The sequence below is a fragment of the Citrus clementina genome, unplaced genomic scaffold (genome assembly GCF_000493195.1).
Source record: "Citrus clementina cultivar Clemenules unplaced genomic scaffold, Citrus_clementina_v1.0 scaffold_2, whole genome shotgun sequence".
Lineage (NCBI taxonomy): Eukaryota > Viridiplantae > Streptophyta > Magnoliopsida > Sapindales > Rutaceae > Citrus > Citrus x clementina.
In genome coordinates, this window is record NW_006262688.1 from 32112419 (window position 1) to 32130845 (window position 18427).

General features: G+C 32.3%; 1 protein-coding gene across 1 annotated transcript; it reads right to left on the reverse strand.

Moving 5' to 3' along the window:
- Positions 1-9428: 9428 nt before the first annotated feature.
- Positions 9429-11242, reverse strand: LOC18052392 (cytochrome P450 77A4). The gene has a single exon (XM_006448998.2). The coding sequence runs from the start codon at positions 11129-11131 to the stop codon at positions 9605-9607; it is 1527 nt and encodes a 508-aa protein (XP_006449061.1). The 5' UTR covers positions 11132-11242; the 3' UTR covers positions 9429-9604.
- Positions 11243-18427: the final 7185 nt, after the last annotated feature.

The window sequence follows — 18427 nt, forward strand, 5'->3', positions numbered from 1 at the left end:
TATTCATCCAACTCATTGTCAGACAATGCAACATTATTCATACTTGCACGATTGCAGTCATGTAAATCCATAAATACACAATAACAGCTGTGTAACTTGTAAAAAATTCACCACCACAAATCAGTAAATATTCAAAGGACATATTTCTTCTCCGAAAAGTATATTTTTTGCACTAATAGAATATTAGGGTCTCATAACAACTGGAATATATTACACACTTGCACGACTGTAATCATGTAAGTTTAAATATACACCACAACAGTTGTATAACTTACTAAAATTCACTATTATAGTCCAATAAACAGTCATAGAACATATTTAGTGAAAAATATATTTTTTAACACTAATAAAATGTTAGGGTGTCATAATAGTGATAATATTTTTCTCATTCACACGATTGTAGTCGTGTAAATTCATAAATACATGATAATAGTTGTGTAACTTGTAAAACTTTACAACTACAATCCAGTAAATAGTCAGAAAACATATTTCTTCTCTAAAATTATATTTTTTGCGCTAATAAAATGTTAGGGTCTCATAACAACTGAAACATTTTACACATTTGCATGACTGTAATCGTGTAAGTTCAGACATACACGATAACAGTCGTGCAACTTACAAAATACAAGACTCTAGTCCAGTAAATAGTGAGGTAACATATTTAGTGAAAAATATATATTTTTTACACTAATAAAATGCTAAAGTGTTATAACAGCTATAACATTTTTCAGATTTGCACGACTATAGTCGTGTAAATTCATACATACACGACAAAACATCTATGACAAAGGTCTTATAACTTGTAAAAATACGCGACTACGGTCCAATAAATAGTCAAATGACATATTTCTTCTCTAAAAAATATATTTTTTGCGCTACTAGAACACTAAGGTCTTATAATGGTTGGAACATTTTACACACTTGCACGACTACAATCATGTAATTTCATACATATACGACATCAATTGTGTAACATACTAAAATACACGATTACGGTCTAGTAATAGCCAAAGGACATATTTAGTGAAGAATATATTTTTTTTTGCCCTAATAAAATGTTAGGATATCATTACAGTTGGAATATTTTGCACACTTGCACGACTGTAATTGCATAAATTCATACATACACGACTGCAGTCATGTAAAATAGATGTAGAACAAAATTTTGAGAACAAAGTAAGATTTTAACAAATGTAGTTAGAAAATCCATCATATAGTAGTGATATGATACAAATGTAATAAAAGTGTGAGTTGTTTTATTGTTTATCACAAACCAATCAAACCTTAAAAACAATAGAATGTCAAGAAAATGCATAGATGACATAAAATAAATGTAAAGTTTAAAGTACCTTATTGATTTGATGAATAATGCATGTAGTTGCAAACAAAAATCTCAATATATTGGCGGTTTAAGAGTGATTTTTTTTTTTTTGTTCTATGAAGTGAAATGATGTGCAAATAAAAAAGTGTGTTTAAAGGTGATTTGTTTTAAGGACAATTTAGACAATACACCACATAAAATGACATATTCATATAATTATCAAGTATAGGTTATATTTAATTAAATACCCAATTTTTGGGGTATGTTTAATTAAAAACCCCTTACTTTTGGGCATATTCTTATTGTACATATGTCTACCAGTAATGACAAATTAATGAGGAGTTTTAGTTGATGGTTGGGAATTTGCTAATAAGGTCCATCAACGACGAAGGATTAGTGGTAGGTGACTTGAGACAGTGGCAATGTAGGTGGAAGGTGGATAGAATTTATAAAATTAGTTTTATTTTTTAACTATGTTTTTTATTTTTAATAAAATATTCTTAAAAATATAGAAAAATATGGGCTAATGAGAAAAATTGTGGCATCAAAATTATCAGCACTCTTAACACAACACGGAACTGGTTCAATATAAACTTTTCATCGTGCCTAATTTTCCTTGACTAAACAACCATGGAGACTTTTGGATAAAATCATGAAAAAAATTTAGAATCAAATTTTGTTACAGAAGATCCAAATTATGTACAATTTTGAAAATTATTTTTGAATCAATCACGAGTCAAGTGCTTTATCAAACTATCAGATGCACATATCTCCATGTATATTTAACCAAAAGCCCAAATTTGGTGAGTGTAGCACTGACGTGGAATTAGCTTATAGGTCACAAGATCATTCATGAAACTTCCGTGATCGTTTCAACTTTCAAGGATCAAATTCATGCATACGTGACACTACTATATTATATGCGTCTGGATCATGGTCCATCATATTGCATATGACATGTACATCAACAATAACCATTAGTATTATTCATTTTGGCCATGCCATATTAATTATCTTGCATTTACTGGTTCATCTACTCTCCAATTTAGCATTGAATGCACCTAGGCCGCAACAATAGCACAGTGATTCTTCATTCCAGTATACTTTTTTTTTCTTCTTCAAATATTTATTTACTTACTTATATGATATATAGAAGTGTGAAAAAAATAAATTATTTTCTAAAATATTCTTTAAATGAAAATAAATTTATATTTTTTCTTCTAACAAAATAATAACAATTATAACAGTTCTCTCTTTTAAAAAATATGAGATAACAAATAATATAATATTAAATTAAATTATTCAAATAGGATTCTTCAACTGAGAGTCTGAGACAAGGACAATGTCATTTAAAGATTTCTTGAAACTCTTTCTACTTATATAACTCTTTAAATGAGAATTAAAAATCTCATGGGAAAGGCATTTTGGTTATATTGTAAGAGACCAAAACTGTGTAATGAATTTTCTTAAAATGTGAAGTCTTACTATATATATATATAAATTACACATATGTGTGCGCGCGTGTGTGTGTATTGGCGTCTGTGTCTTCTTTATCCGTTCTAATTACTTAGAATCCTACAATTTATGAAATTTCATATCAATGGAAAATAAAGATAAAAAACGAAGAATGAAAGTTATCGATGGAGTTCTTCTAATATTCTCCTAATTATAACTACGATATAATCTAACATATAATTAAATTCTTAAAATTATTATTGAAATGAATTTTTTTTTTCTGAAAAGGACATTTATATATGTGCCTCGGCATAAAATATATAAATAATAAATGTGCACATGTTTCTGAACCTCTCTCTTCCAAGCTTCATTGTACAATGTGTCACCCATGTTTTCGGTTTGGGCACAAAAAGATGATAGGTCTAGTTAATTTTAAGCAACAAGGTCCCAGCGCCAGTTTGGATTCTGGATAATGCGTGCATGCATGGCTGCAAGCTTGTGTTGTATATTGCTACTTGCATCGAGACCAATTCTTGCTAGTTCTAGAAATATCGAAGATATGCAGCTATAATGTATTTTCAATTTGAAGACTTTTATCATCTTAATTAAAAGTTGAGATTTATTTTTTATCAAATAAAAAAAATCATATCAATAAAGATCTTGTATATCATGACTTCAATAATTTAAAAAGAGGAGGAGGATTCGAAGAAATTCAAATTTGAAGGAGATAATAAAAGTGTAAAAGAATAGTACGAAATTTCTAACTAAGAGATTAACATTTTGGTCCCTCTTATAATTTATGTTTATCACTTAGGTCTTTATTAATTTTTTTGGCACATATTTTGTTTCATCCCGACGTATTGTTAAAGGGCAATGCAAATTTTAATTGGTAGAGTTTTCAATTCGTAGATAATCAATTTGCATATGAAATAGTCATATTTACCCTTTTTTGCGTATAATTTTAACACATGCAATTAAATTAATTATTAATAATTTATTAGCGACCCAAATGATAAAAATAAATTCTTAAAATGAGAAATCTTATAAATGAGAAAGATCGAATTAAATAAAAAATAAAAAAACGACCGAGATTAATCTCCCCTCGCAAAAATAATCAATAAATAGAAGCATTGAGTTAAATAAATGGATCCGGTTATAAATTCTCAAGAGGAAATTAACAAAATCCCTTTCATGAATGGAGAGAGAGAGAGAGAGAGAGAGAGAGAGATACTCTCCGAACTCAAGATTATTACATTTTTTCCTTGATTTTCTTGTATTTTTTGAGGAACTAAATGCTGACTTGAGCGTTGGAATACCTTTAGTAGGTACCGAATTGTTGCTTGAAGCTTGGAAGCTTGACGATGAAGAAATCGTCATTTCTAGGTATTGAAGAAAATTTGCTCCTTCAGTAACTCGAGAGCATCCAGAGGTGTGTAGATCTGTATCTAAACTCTAAAGCTAGCTATGCATCAGGAAAATAATAATAATAGTAATGCAGTTCTTTTTTTTTCATAAATCTTGTTACTAATTATATAAATGTAGCTCATCTTCCTGGTTAACATAAATTGAGTACGTTGTGTGATATTCATACCACAACTTCTGGTTCGGCCAAATTAATGAGATAAAATTAATTAGATGAGCATTGCCAATTAATAGCATAATACCGACTTAATTTTTTTATTTCTTTTAAGTTAATGTGAGATATTCATATCTTGTTATGATCACACAACTGTTTAAGGTATTGAATTTGAATAATAATAGAGTTATAAAGTTTGAACAAATAAGTATGTATAAATCAAAGTAAAATGGAAGTGTTGGTTGTATAAAAATAGAGTAAATAGTTTAGTCTCTATATTTTAACCTAATGATATAGTAAGTTTTAATAAATATAAGGAGAGGCGAGGAAAAGAGGAGAGAGAAAAGAAATAAAGGGAGAAAGATGAAATCCATATAAAATAAAAATGAAATTGAAATTGACTCTCTTTTTCACTCATTTTCTCTCATTTTCTTTCTTTTTCATTCCTCTTCTCTCCTACTAGGGCTAGGTATCAGATCGGATTAGGATTGATCTAATCTGATCCGATGCGAACCGATCTTGTTCGTATCGTATTCAGATTTAATTCGGTTGGATAAGAATTTTGCAATCAGATTGGATTTAATTCAAATCAGATCAAATCCGGATCAATTCGATCGAATTGCACATGCAATTGAAAAAATGTATACCTAAAATATAAATAAAAAAGAAAAAGAAAAAGCATAAATCATCAAATCCCTAAAATCCCAAATCAGAAAACAAAGAATTGAAGCACTTGCAACCGCACGAACCTAGCCAAAGAATCGAATAACCACTTGCAGCCGTATGAACCCAGCCAATCTCTTTGAGAGAAAGCCAACTAGTTGTCAAGACTCAAGTCATCGATGTGCTAGCTTCACGTCGATAACGTCCCAACCAACAACCGCTGAGCCCGTGAACCGCACGCTACCACGCTACTAGCTAAAGCCGCAAGCAAAAGTTGAAGTCCCAAAACTAGCTGCAACATTTATTTGTTATTGCAAGGGTTTCCAATGGAGTAGGATCCATCAAAGCTCATAAAGAAGATATACTTTGAAAAACTTGCAGAGGTTTGGGTCTTTTAGATTGCTTGTGAATTTGTTTTCAATTTTGCTGCATTTCATTCTCGTTACTATTTGCCTTTTTGGTGATTGTAAAGTTGATTGTTTGATTTAGCTTTTCCTCATTTTGGAATGCAATTGTTGCTGAAGATCTGATGTTAAAACGAACAGTTTCATTTTCTGTCTTTCTTTTTTCCATTTGCTGGCTTGCTGAATTTCAATTTTGTATTGCAACTTGAAAGTGATTTGGATTCATCTGATTTATTTGAACACATCAAAATTCTATTTCAATATGATATTATCGATCCAAATATGAATTAATCTAAACTATTCATCCGATCCGAATATGTTTGGATCGAATTTGAGTTCGGATGACTTTTTTACCAATCCGAACAATTTGAAATTCATTTGGATTAATCTAAATTTGTCCAACCCTCTCTCCTACAATTTCTTCCAACCGTTAAGTGTTTGTTTAATCCATATATTTTAAAAAATGCTTCAAGAAACACCTACTGTTGGATATATTACATTCATTGCCTTACTTTTTTTTCACTTTTACCATAAGATCCTTATAATAATATTCTTGGGGATATTAATTACTTTATCCATAAAAAAAAGTTAATTAACAAATTAACCTTAAAAGTAAAGTAAAAAATAAATATAATTTCTTTTATTATTTTACTTTTAGGATTAATTTAGTAAATTAATTTTTTATAAATAATTATTTGCAAGAGTATAATTGCAATGTATTAAAGATTGGTAGTATTTATTTCTTTTAAATAATTAGAAGATTGTTGTAAGGGTATGAAAAATACCAATTCATTCACACTAAAATTATGGGTTAATTTACTAATAACTAATTATAAGTCAATTTGTTAATTAATTTTACCATAGATTAATCAACTAATGTCTCCAAAATTGAAGTAAGGATATTATTGTAAAAGATACAAAAAAGGGCAAGAGTTTTATATATTTTATAGTAAGAGTATCTTGAGACATTTTTTAAAAAATTTAAGGACTAAACAATTACTTAAAATATAAAGACTATTGGAGTATTTACTTTATAAAACCATCATGGAACCTAAATAATTATTTTAATGAACTATTATTACTTTCGAGCCAATCTGTACTAGGCTTGGCAATTTAGCCCGACCCTATTTTTGGCCCGATTGACCCGACCCTAATTTTTAGGGCTTTGACCCGAATTTTCAAGTTTAGGGTCGGGTTAGGGCCAAAATTTTAAGGCCCGAACAAATTTAGGGTCAAGTTAATACACGCACACAACACATCCTCACAACATCACACATTGTGTGTTTTTTATTTAATTGCATTGTGTTTTTATTTGTATGAGACGTGAGTTTTTTTTTTATTTTTTATGTTGGGTTGTTGAATTGAATTGTGTATGACTAAAATGGTTGTGGAATTATATTGTGTGTTTTTAATTTAATTGCATTGTGTTTTTATTTATATAAGACATGAGTTTTTTATTTTTTATTTTTTATTTTTTATGTTGGGTTGTTGAATTAAATTGTGTATGGGTAAAATAGTTGTGGAATTACATTGTGTGTTTTTCATGTTGGATTTTGGAATTGATTTGTGTGTGAGGTTGAAATAGTTATGGAATTGGTTGAAATGATTCTGGAAAGTGGAATTGAATTGTGTTTAAAATGATTGAGTAATTACTGAATTGGTTGAAATGGTGGTGGAAATGAGAATTAATTATTTTAATGAACTATTATTACTTTCGAGCCAATCTGTACTACAATAAGAAGTTTACTAGTAATTAGAATCATACTTTACATAAAGTATAATATGGCACCATCTATATCTATATCTTCACATATATTAAAGAGAAAACAAGTCAACTCACATTAATGAGAGAGTTGACTCAGCTCACATTAATGGGAGAGTTGTCTTCCTTACTTTGGAGAGGGTATATGTTCACCACTCAACGACCAAGCGACTATGACTAATGTGATTTATTTTTATAAAATTCCATTCAATCAATACTTTGTATGATACAAGGATCACGATCCTCTCTTGATTTAATTATTATCTGAGCAAATACTATTAATATAATTGGTGATTAATAAATGAAAATGAAAAAAGTAGTTAAATCTTAATCATTCACTAATACTAAAACACATGTGGCACAAGATCTGTAAAAGATCAGAAGTGCTCAGATCAGGAGAGGATCTCAATCCATGATATAATTTTGTCACATCTTACGGGGACTCAAAAAAAAAAGTTGTGTGATTCTAGCACTGTAAATTAATATACAAGATATGTTGAAACATCAACTAGAAGAATAAAATAATTCGTGCTAATACTGAATTCATTAAGAGATATATTGGAGGAACTATTCGCAGGTGTTAGCAAAAAAGGAATGTAATGGGCATTGTAGATTTTTTTTCCAGGGCAATATTTTATTAGTTGCATTTTTGTGTAATTCAAACGTATTAGGTATTAATTGGTGTGATTATTGAGCAGCAAAAATGTTATCAATTTTGACGTTCCTGTGATAAAAAATACACCCTTAACGGCCAAGAAATACAGAAAATTCTATTAATTGTGAGAAATTTAGGTTTTCCCCCCTTTTTTTTGGGGGGGAGGGGATTGTTAGAAAGCTAATTGAAGAACATGGCCCACGTAATATTTAATTTCTAAACCACCGAGGTGGCTAGCGTTTAAAACCAATTGGTATGGCAGTAATGGCTGACCAGAATCAGCTGGCAGGCGCAAGAATCAAAGCTAGGGCTGCACACTGCACTGCAATAGTGGACGAATCAGAAGAGGGCTAGTGGCATTTGTTTATTCAAAGAACAAATAATTCCCCGTACAAGTTGGGACGATGACGAGCGATCCCGTCGGCTAGCCAATAAATTTTTCTCAGTTATTATCGTTATATTATTTTAATTTTTTTATTTTACTGTTATATAAGGACAGATATCTATCATTTTACTATATTTTTGTTACTTACTATTAATTGACTAATTAGTTGATTAATAAAATATTAATTTTTTAATGAAAATTTTTGTCAAAAAAATAACATGCAAAGCAATACAATATTATAAATTTAAAGTATAAACTAGCTAAAAATAATTCATGCAAACTTATAAATTTAAGTTTAATATCTTTATTTGTGTAGTTTTCGTTCAAGTATATAATTGGTATTTTATTTATTAACTTATTAGTCAACTAACAATAACAAGGGAAATTTAGTAAAATGATAGGTTTTGTGAAGATATAATAATAAAAAAATAGATTACAATACTTCTTGTATTAATTTAATAAATTGTGATTCTTAAGGTTGAGATAATAATCTTTTTTTTTTAATGCTTTTATATGTATTGTTGATGGCTAAGTATATATAGTTGATCTATTTGCTGCCATTTGGGTATTGATGGTTTTAGTTTATTGAGCTAATTGAATATTAAATTGATACATAAATATACACCTAGTTATAGTCTTGACACAAATTTATAACTATATAGTTTTATTAAATCCAATTGTACATATTTAAAGTCAATAAATAATATTAAATATTATTAAATCATCCACCTTTTTGGTGCTCTTATAATATTGCTTCTTATTCATTAAATGCTTGCAATGCGGATATGCACATTATCGCGATTGATTAAAACATACATGCGATAAAAAATGAATAAAACAGGAGCATTACTACAAGAGCACCCAAGACTTTCTAGATAATGAAATCAATAATCATAAATTTGTGTTATAAGTAGATAAATAAGAGAACACCAATATCTAGTCACCTAAACATGTGACAGAATCTTATGGCTCCTTATAAATAGAATTGAAGGTGTAAGTTAACCAAATAATTGAGTGATGTGTTGCTCACAATAAAGTAAACACAACTGCCCGGTATTCACACGACAACTTATTAAGTTTAAAAAGAGATGTGCTCAAACTCATTTACTAATAAGTGAAATAATTGTTTCAAACTGCAGATTAATTTAGTCCGATACACCTTTCAAATTAGCACGGTCACAATATAGAATAAAGCCTCACAAAAACAGAAACTCGAAATCCAATGTAGTACTATAGAGTGTATCAAATGAATCCACGCATGCATATCTTGCTTCACTAAAATAAGGTACAACAACTGCCAAGCTAAATATGAGATATGCTTAATTAGTTTTTTTTTCCCCCTTTTCTAATTGATGGGATTTTTCACAAGAAGACTTCACCATTTCATCTAGGCAAAATGACAGCCTTAAGGGAATTCTTCATCACCACAGTGAAAGCATAAGTCTCAGTCGGGTCGGGTGGAGCACCCGGAACCGGCAACCACTTGTAGGCATGCACCATTCTAGCAATTAGCAAATTGATGTGCAATATACCAAGACTCCAAGCCGGGCAGATTCTCCTCCCTGCTCCAAATGGCACCATCTTTACTCCCCGTGTTCCGGTCACATCAACATCAACCCCATCACCCTCCAAGAATCTCTCGGGTCGGAACTCGCCCGGATCTGACCACATATCGGGATCCTCAGTCAACCACGCAGTGTAGAATTCCACGTGAACACCTGCCGGGATGGAGTACCCGCCAAGCTCAGTATCCTTTATGGCAGCGTGAGACAGCAGAAAATGGCCAGGAGGGTGCCGCCGGAGAGTTTCCTTCACGACAGCATCGAGATAAGGCATTTTCTCGACATCTTCTTCTTTAACAAGCCCATCTTTCCCCACAGCAGCTACAATTTCTTTATACAACTTTTCTTGAATCTCCTGGTTTAGCACCAAGTGATGCATTGCCCATTCGGCCGTTGTTGCGCTAGTGTCAGTGCCTGCACTGATCACTTCAGAACACAATGTCACAATCTCTTGTTCCCCCAGCTGCTCTCTCCCCGTTGGCTCCAGCCCAAACAATGAATCCACATAAGCTGCACCAATTGGACTCACCATCTCTGACTCTGAGTTAGGGTTTTGGCCTTTCTCTACAAAAGCTTTTCTGTTCCTTATCAGTGGAACCAAGCACTCCATTTGTCTCTTCCTCAACTCCTTTGCTTCTCTCATTTGCCTGCGAAATAATGGAGTGAGAATCGGCAAGAAATCCGGAAGCTGTGGTGATGTTATCAGCATTACATCTTTTAGTATGCTTTCGATGTGCTTGATCCGCTCCTCTGAGATCTTTGCACCAAAGCACAAGCAGATCAAAATGCTGCATATTGTGAGCCTGCAGCTACTCATCACCTCAACGAACAAACCATTATCAAAAGCCTCACTATTTAGCCTTTTCATGTGGCTTTCCATTGCCCATGTTCTTATCCAGCTGCATTGCTTCACTCGTGTAGGGGTTATCAACTCAGTTACAAAGTTCCTCCTCAGGCTTCTCCAAAGAGGCCCGTATTCAGCTGAGTTGATGGCGCATTTCCCGACGCTGAACACGAGCCTGATCGGAGAATCTGGCGGCCGGGAGGCGAATTCAGGGCCTCTTTGGACAAGGGCTTCGTGGATGAGCTGAGAGCTAGTGACAATAACCATAGTACGTTGACCCATCTGCATGGTGAATATTGGGCCATACTTTTTACGCAAATCACGGACTATAAAGATGAAATGGCGGCGTTGGAGGATGACTTGCACCAGGTTTCCGACAAGCGGCCATCCCCGTGGCCCTGGCGGCAGGTTCTTTGGCCCGCCGCCAGTTGTGGACGAGTATCGCCACCATAAACAGAGAAAGATAAGGCCTGAAATGAGGATAACAAGGTCAATCAAATCCATCAATAATTTCTTGAGAAGAGATTATGAATTAAGCTGACTGAAAGTGAAAATTAGTGCACGAGACGTGGTAAGCTTATAGACTGGTTTTATAATAGAAACACAAGATGGGCGGGGTGGAGTGAATGAGTTTGGTTCAAGTTCAACAACTTATTTGTGTATTAAATTTTTTCTATCAGAGAGATTGACTTCAACGTACAGTGGATATCTTCATAATGCATTTAAAATATTAATTAGTTATGATGTATGCATATTCATGTATGCATGTATGTATATTTGTATATTTTGTTGCTAGCTTTTATGTGCACTGTTCTTTTCTAGATATATACTAGCAAAATGTCTATGATGAGAATATTTAATTAATTAGAAACACATGTTACCAATATTTATTAGCTATCTTATTTTTTCTTTAATGCTGATATGAATTGTTGGAATAAGGATACTGTCGATATTAATATTTACAATTAGACATATTATAATATACTACCTCTAGATCAAATTTATTAAATACAGTTCAGATTAGTGTTTTCACTAATAATTAAATATATTTGTTTCATACGCATTATTGGATGAAATGTCCATCTTCACCTAGGGATGGCAATTGTACCCGCAAACCCGCAAACCCGCCCAAACCCACCCGCCAAAACCCGTCCGTTGCGGGTAATTTTATCCGTTGCGGGCGGGTTTAGTATTATAAATTAAAACCCGCATATGGATGCGGGTGGGTTTGGTATTAACCTTATACCCGGTGGATACCCGCATGGATATCCACCAAACCGGCAATAATTTTTTTCAAATATTTTTAATTTAATTTAAATATAAAAATATATAAAGAAAATAATGTAATTAATCAAATTACCAAATAGCCAAAGGCTCAAAGTTGTGTATGTGTGTATATGGCTCATCTCTTATTCTAAAGTCATAACCTAAAGAAAACTAAAGGCATTTCCCTTCGAATTAGTATTTGAAAATATTAATCTTAATTATTATTTTAGGCATTGTGTTAGATGGGTGCTTATGGTGGTGAATAAAATAAATATATTCTCTTTGATCTTGTTTTAAATGATAATATGAAATGTAATTATTATTTTTAGATATTAGTTTGTGTTTTTTAAATAGATTTGTATAATTTATACTTAAATTTGAGAATTTGTGTTGAATTGATGTGGAAATTTTAATTTTTCATTTACATTGTTTAAATATAAAATTGAATATGTTATATGGAACTTGAGGTTATTATTATAAATTTATATATTAAATATTTGTGATTTTAAATACGGAAACCCGCTGCGGGTGGGTTTTTTTAAAAAAATTAAAACCCGCTGCGGGTTGCGGGTGGGTTTGGTAATTTAAATTTTGTGCGGGTTTGGGTTTGGTAATGGCAAACCCGCTGCGGGCGGTGCCCATTGCCATCCCTATCTTCACCTAATTAATTATGGAAATGGAGAAAATATTGAGTCCAACGGCCCACCACTTGGCCTTTAGTTGTCTTAAATTTGAAATTTGGTTATCGTGTAACATTGTTTTTAATTTTCTTTCGGCTGAATAAAGTTTCCTTCTCATGCCTTTGATCACTTAATTTGAAGCGGGAACCCAAATTTGCTTGATTCTTGTTTGTGTAAGATCAACGGTCAAATTTACACATTGTTAATTATTATTTTTAGGCATCCCAGGCAGAGCTTGTCTATTAGTGGTCCGGCATTTTGGCAGTGGGGCCAAGATGTAATTCTATTATTTTCTCCCAAAAGAAGAGATGAGTAGATGACTTTGACCAGAAGCTCCGGTTGTACGTACGCCAGTTATTTACTCCCCCGTTAATAATCAACAGCTTGTCTTTCCCATTTCGGCCAATAAAATTTGATAGAACCGGGATTTACATCCTCTTGTCAGCAATACTGTGTTTTTTTTGAGGTCCATGTGGGGCTGCGGGCATTAATTAGTACTGAGGACATGTCTTAATGAGGGAACATTTTTTTTTTTTAATTTAGAATTGTGATTGTGAAAAAATTTAAAAAAAATAAGCGGTCTTAAATTTGTTAGGTGTGATGAATCATGAATCAACTACTTTCTCGCTTCGAACCAGATTTGATTATCTTGTGAATTTGAATCATCCCAAGGGCTAGCTATATGCACACATACATCATCCGTGTATTGAACCCTACTCTCGAGATAGTGAAATGCCCATTTCTCTGCTTATTAGGATGCCCTCATTTCCAATTAATGTGACAGCTATTGGGCTAAAGTTATTTGTTAGTGGAGAGAAGCAAGTTGCAAATAAATAAAACATCTATAATAATATTATAGGCTGGCTTCACAGATCTCACCTGCCAAACTTAAAGAGGAGCATGGTCTTGCTTGCTTAATTAGTTAGCAGAAAAAGTAAGGGGAACGAATAAAGGGGGAGTCACATTTTTAGCAAATATGAGGAGCTTGTATTAATTAGTAAAACGACAGAATAATAACCAACGCTATTCTTGACGATGATCATGGTCAATTCATCACTAGTTGATGTTTGAAGTAGACAAATGATATTGATTTTATTACACGCACGATTCGGATGGCGACAATTCGTTAATTTATTTTGGCCATATAAGCATGAAAAAGTTAGCAAGCTGCAGAAATGGCCGGCAATATTGGTGACCACTCTCTCCAAGTAGTTTAATTTCACACTTCGGCTTCGCTAAATTCAGTTTGGTAAATATGTAGCCGCTAGCGTGGAGGATAAGATAATTATAATCCCTCCTAATCTTATGTTCTTTTTATCTTTTATGATGACAGGCTTGGGCTGTTTGGTAATCACACAGATTATATCATCCATAGCTCAATTATCACCATATATGGATAATGGCATTTACGTTGCAGAAGTTGTATGCCATCACAAATAAATTTTCCATTACAGTTAGTAATTGACGCGACGGCTTAATCTCTATATCTCTTTTAATATATCATATTTAGAATTCTACAATTTTTACAACTACAAATCTACAAAAACTACGTGACCTAGTCTTAACTTTTTATAAAAAAAAAAAATTTTAATTAATAGTTACATACACCTCATTCCTCTGCAAATGTATCTCCTTGGACTTGAAATTGTGACTTTTTGCCTTCATACTAGACATCGACTAATTGAGCTATTCTTAATTAGAGGATAATTACGGGTGTTATATTAGGGATTTAGATTCATTGTTGAGTTGAGCTTTGTACTTAGATTTTCTTATAATATCATTGGTTTTCAGCACAAAAAATCATATCAAACACTTTTCAAAATTAAGATCAAATTTAGAATTAAAGTCTAGAATTGCCTTACGTCGTGTAGCAATTTTAAAAAATTAAAAAAAAAAAAAAACTCAAACTGTAAATCCATGCCATTCCTCCCAGTCAACAAACAAAAAAAGACAAATTATTTTGACCGAGTCAAGACAAATTACTCAAACTGTAAAATGTCAGAAAGAAAAATTCTGACCGAGTCAAGAACCGGCAAGAAAAAGATATTCCATGAACTATAAGTTATTTTTATATGACTGAAATGGAAAATAATACTTGACTTGCATTCGGTTGGCTTGCCTAGCCCGTAAATGGTGGCAAGAGCGATCTGTGATCATCACCTTATCAGGAATTGTTATCACAGCGTCAAGATTATCGTTTGCCTGGCGGGCATTGTGACAACAGTCCAAATGAAATGCCTCATCATATGTAAGTAGTGATCATAATTTAACTTTCTAGTGGTATACGCGGATTACCTTCAAAGAAGGTTAATGATATATGGTTTATCAGATTTTAGTGAATGTAATCAATACTTACAACGTCTTAATTGAATGGTACATGATATTGATTCATGGGTTACACGCAGTGTCTTTCTTAATTTGCACATGTTGTGTGTACCGATTGCGTCAATGCACTTTGCAGCAGCAAGTACTGTTTTATGCTAATGTCTCATCAACCCAATTTTGGGCCCAATCGCAAAATTAGGCAAAGCTTATAGACTGAAGAAACCGACATGAAATTCTTTAACAAATGTGCCATTATCGTTCATTATTAAATACCCTCCCATTGCTATTATGAAACGACAGCTTAACTTGTTGTAGTAAATCCATTGTGCTTTTTTTTTATACTACTAATTAAATATAATCAATTTCTTATATGGGGCCTCGAGAGAAGTGTTTTGACTAATCTCAGAGGGCACAATGGCTCAGAGCTGTTGTCCTAGCAGGCGTTGAAGGGTTAGCTTTGAGCCTTTGACAATATTATGGCTCATGGGAGTAGAAAAAGCTACACATAATAATTCTACTACAAATGAAATGAAGATCATGCTAATCTCAGGGACACTTGGCTTTAATTGCCGGGGCCATGAGAATTGCAACTTCAGTATTGGTGTCTGTTTACACTCAAGTTGATACAATCAACTTTCAAGCGGAAAGAGACTTCAAAATGGAACGCTCCGTTGATCAGAGGACGGCGGTTCCTAGTGCAATTCGGATAGCCGTGGCATCATCGCTCGCTTTTTTGTTTTGGGGCAAAGTGCCTATGCTTGCAGCTGGGTTTATAAAAGATCATCATTTGAGGTCTTCCATTGCCTTGGTTGCAGCAACTTTGTCGATGGTGATGTTGGGAATCGTTGGAGCAGCACTTGGAAAAGTACCCACTATGAGGTCTTGTGTTAGAGTTGTCGTGGGGGGATTTGTAGCAGTCCCAATAAGGTGGGGGAAGGTTAAAATTATTGAAAATAGGCTTCAGATCAATGAAGGCATAAGATTTAAATTAGTACGTTGTTGCATGGCTTGTGTTGCAATCTAAAAGATGAAATATATATGCTCATTTTAGATGGTCTCTGACTTATTCAAATTGGCCAGGGACAGGTAATTAGATCAAATAAAAATAATTTTCTAGATCTTACAAATTAATCAATTCATTTGCCATTAACCTAATACTCAAGATCATTTATAATATGGACCTTCTGTTGTATGCCATATTTCTGTAAACTCATAATATAATTAAGAACTAATCAAGTAGTCGACCCCAATCCCAGAGATTAAAGGAGATTTATTGGACCATAAAATGTTCGGTAAAATTTTCCCGACACTCCGGCAACGGAGTAGTTTCTTCCAAATTAAGGGGTGGGATTTGAAGAAAGTTTTGAGGTCATTCCAAATGTGATCGTTAAAGGAGACTTAAAATTGTGTGTTTATTGGGTTCTTGACTTCTTGTTGTATCGGCAAAGGAGTCTACACGCTCTACTCGTGTTTGATATCTTGGACAACATAATATATTGGGTCCAGCTGAAGATCCCAAGTGTGGAATGAATTTAGAGAGAGAAAATAAATAAATAATATTAAATTTCATGAACTGTTTCAAAAATAACCTCTTTAAACCCAATTGAAACTTGTTATAATTAAGTACTAAATTTACTCACATTCACATTTTTGAATTTTAAAACTTAAAAGTGATATGTTTTAAAATTTAAAAGGGATATACAACCTTTTAATAATATAATTTAATCCATTGTAATGTTAAATAGAGATTTTGTTGCGAATTATAAAATTATTAGTTCTAATTTTGAATAGAGACTTTGTAGGGATTCAAACTATTTAATTATAAACAGAGAGACTCTGTGTGGATGATCCGTGTTGGAAGTATATATTCTAGGGAGATCATGTGTGAAATAACGAGCACTAGTTTAATTATTAATTTGCTGCTGGCCAGGATTTGTTTTCATATAGTTAAATGTAAATTTCAGCAAATTTGACAATCTCATCACCCCAAGCAAATTTGACAATCTCATCACCCCAAGATGAATTAATTTATAGTTCTACTGTCTTCTCTAGACAATCTTTAAATTAGCATTATTGTAAAGAGACCCAGCTAAAGGATCTTGGAGTTTGCCAAATTGCGCTGGAGAGAAAATAATTTTAAAGCTACAAATGGATTGGGCGGTGAACTTTAGAAAAGAATTTTGTGGGGAGAAATTCTAGAATATATATGTTGTATTATAACCAATTGATGTATGCATAACATGTGTAATTGAATTTTATACAACCACCACTTGCATGATGGTTTATAAAATAAATGCACACATGTCATGATATTATTTGCTTATTGTATGACTAACATGGTATAACAGATGTATTCTAGAATTTCTCTCTTATGGGATATCTATCATCCCTGACGTTTAATTAATTAATTAATTAAATTTATTTAATGTTCTATATGTATGTTTAAATCTCAGAGAAATCAAAGTCTTTGCGTAATATCCCCTTCCATTGTATCCTTTGTTTGTGTTTTGATTGAAATGGAAGGCATGTCATGGTGCAAAGGCTCAACATGCTTCTCGATCGGATGTCATTTTTTACCTTTTAACTGCCTTGCTAGTTGTGTTATAAATAATGGTTGGCCTTCAACTTCAAGAATTCTTCTATACATACGTGGTACCAGTGGCGGACCCATAAATTTTATCTAGGAGAGACTTAGTACAATACAATTAAAAAAAAAAATTCACTAACAAGCTTGTATATCAGCCTGTATGAGGTTGTTTCAACTTAACTAAGGTATTCGATTCGAAACTTGGAAATACAATTATATTAAATACTTGTTGGGAGAGTTTTACCGCCCTAGTTATCGTATTCAACTTGAATCTGAATTAGTCGGGGCTCAATGTGATCCTTGGATACCAGATGATTTAATACACCGAAAAAAATTCAAACAAAAACAACAAGTGCCAAATCATTGAACTTCATTAAATTAATAATTTTCAACACATTTACGACTATCCTCGACTCATTTTCAGTTTAAAAAAAAAATACATACTATAATAATTTCATTATCAACTTAATCAACAATTTGAAATTTTGTTGTTTTCATGCAATGACTTAAATTAGAATAATTATTTGAGGCAAAAAAAAAGGTTACCACAAATAGTAAGAAATTTAGTTGATCAAATAACTCTATCTTAACTAGTCGTGTTTAATTCATATGAGAAAATCTTAATACTTCCTTCATTTTTTTTTTGAATGTGATAAAAAGACCGTGTAATTTTATTTTTGAAAGAGTGATGAAACCGGTTGGCTAATTAAAAAGCTAAAAACCAATGACTTTTGTCTTGATATTTTTGAAAATTTAAAGTTATAAGGTGATAATTATGTCAATCAATTAAATCACCACTTAAACACTCCTTTCAAGTCTAGTATATATAAAACAAACTAAAAAATGAGCCAAACATATAAAATATTTTCAAAGGAAAATTTGAAAGTTTAGAAGAAACTTTAAAATTTTAAATGGACCAATTATTATATATTCAAATAAATT

What these genes read in the sequence shown, in the direction of transcription:
- LOC18052392 (XM_006448998.2), bottom strand. Translation starts at nt 11,131, where the DNA reads ATGGATTTGATTGACCTTGTTATCCTCATTTCAGGCCTTATCTTTCTC.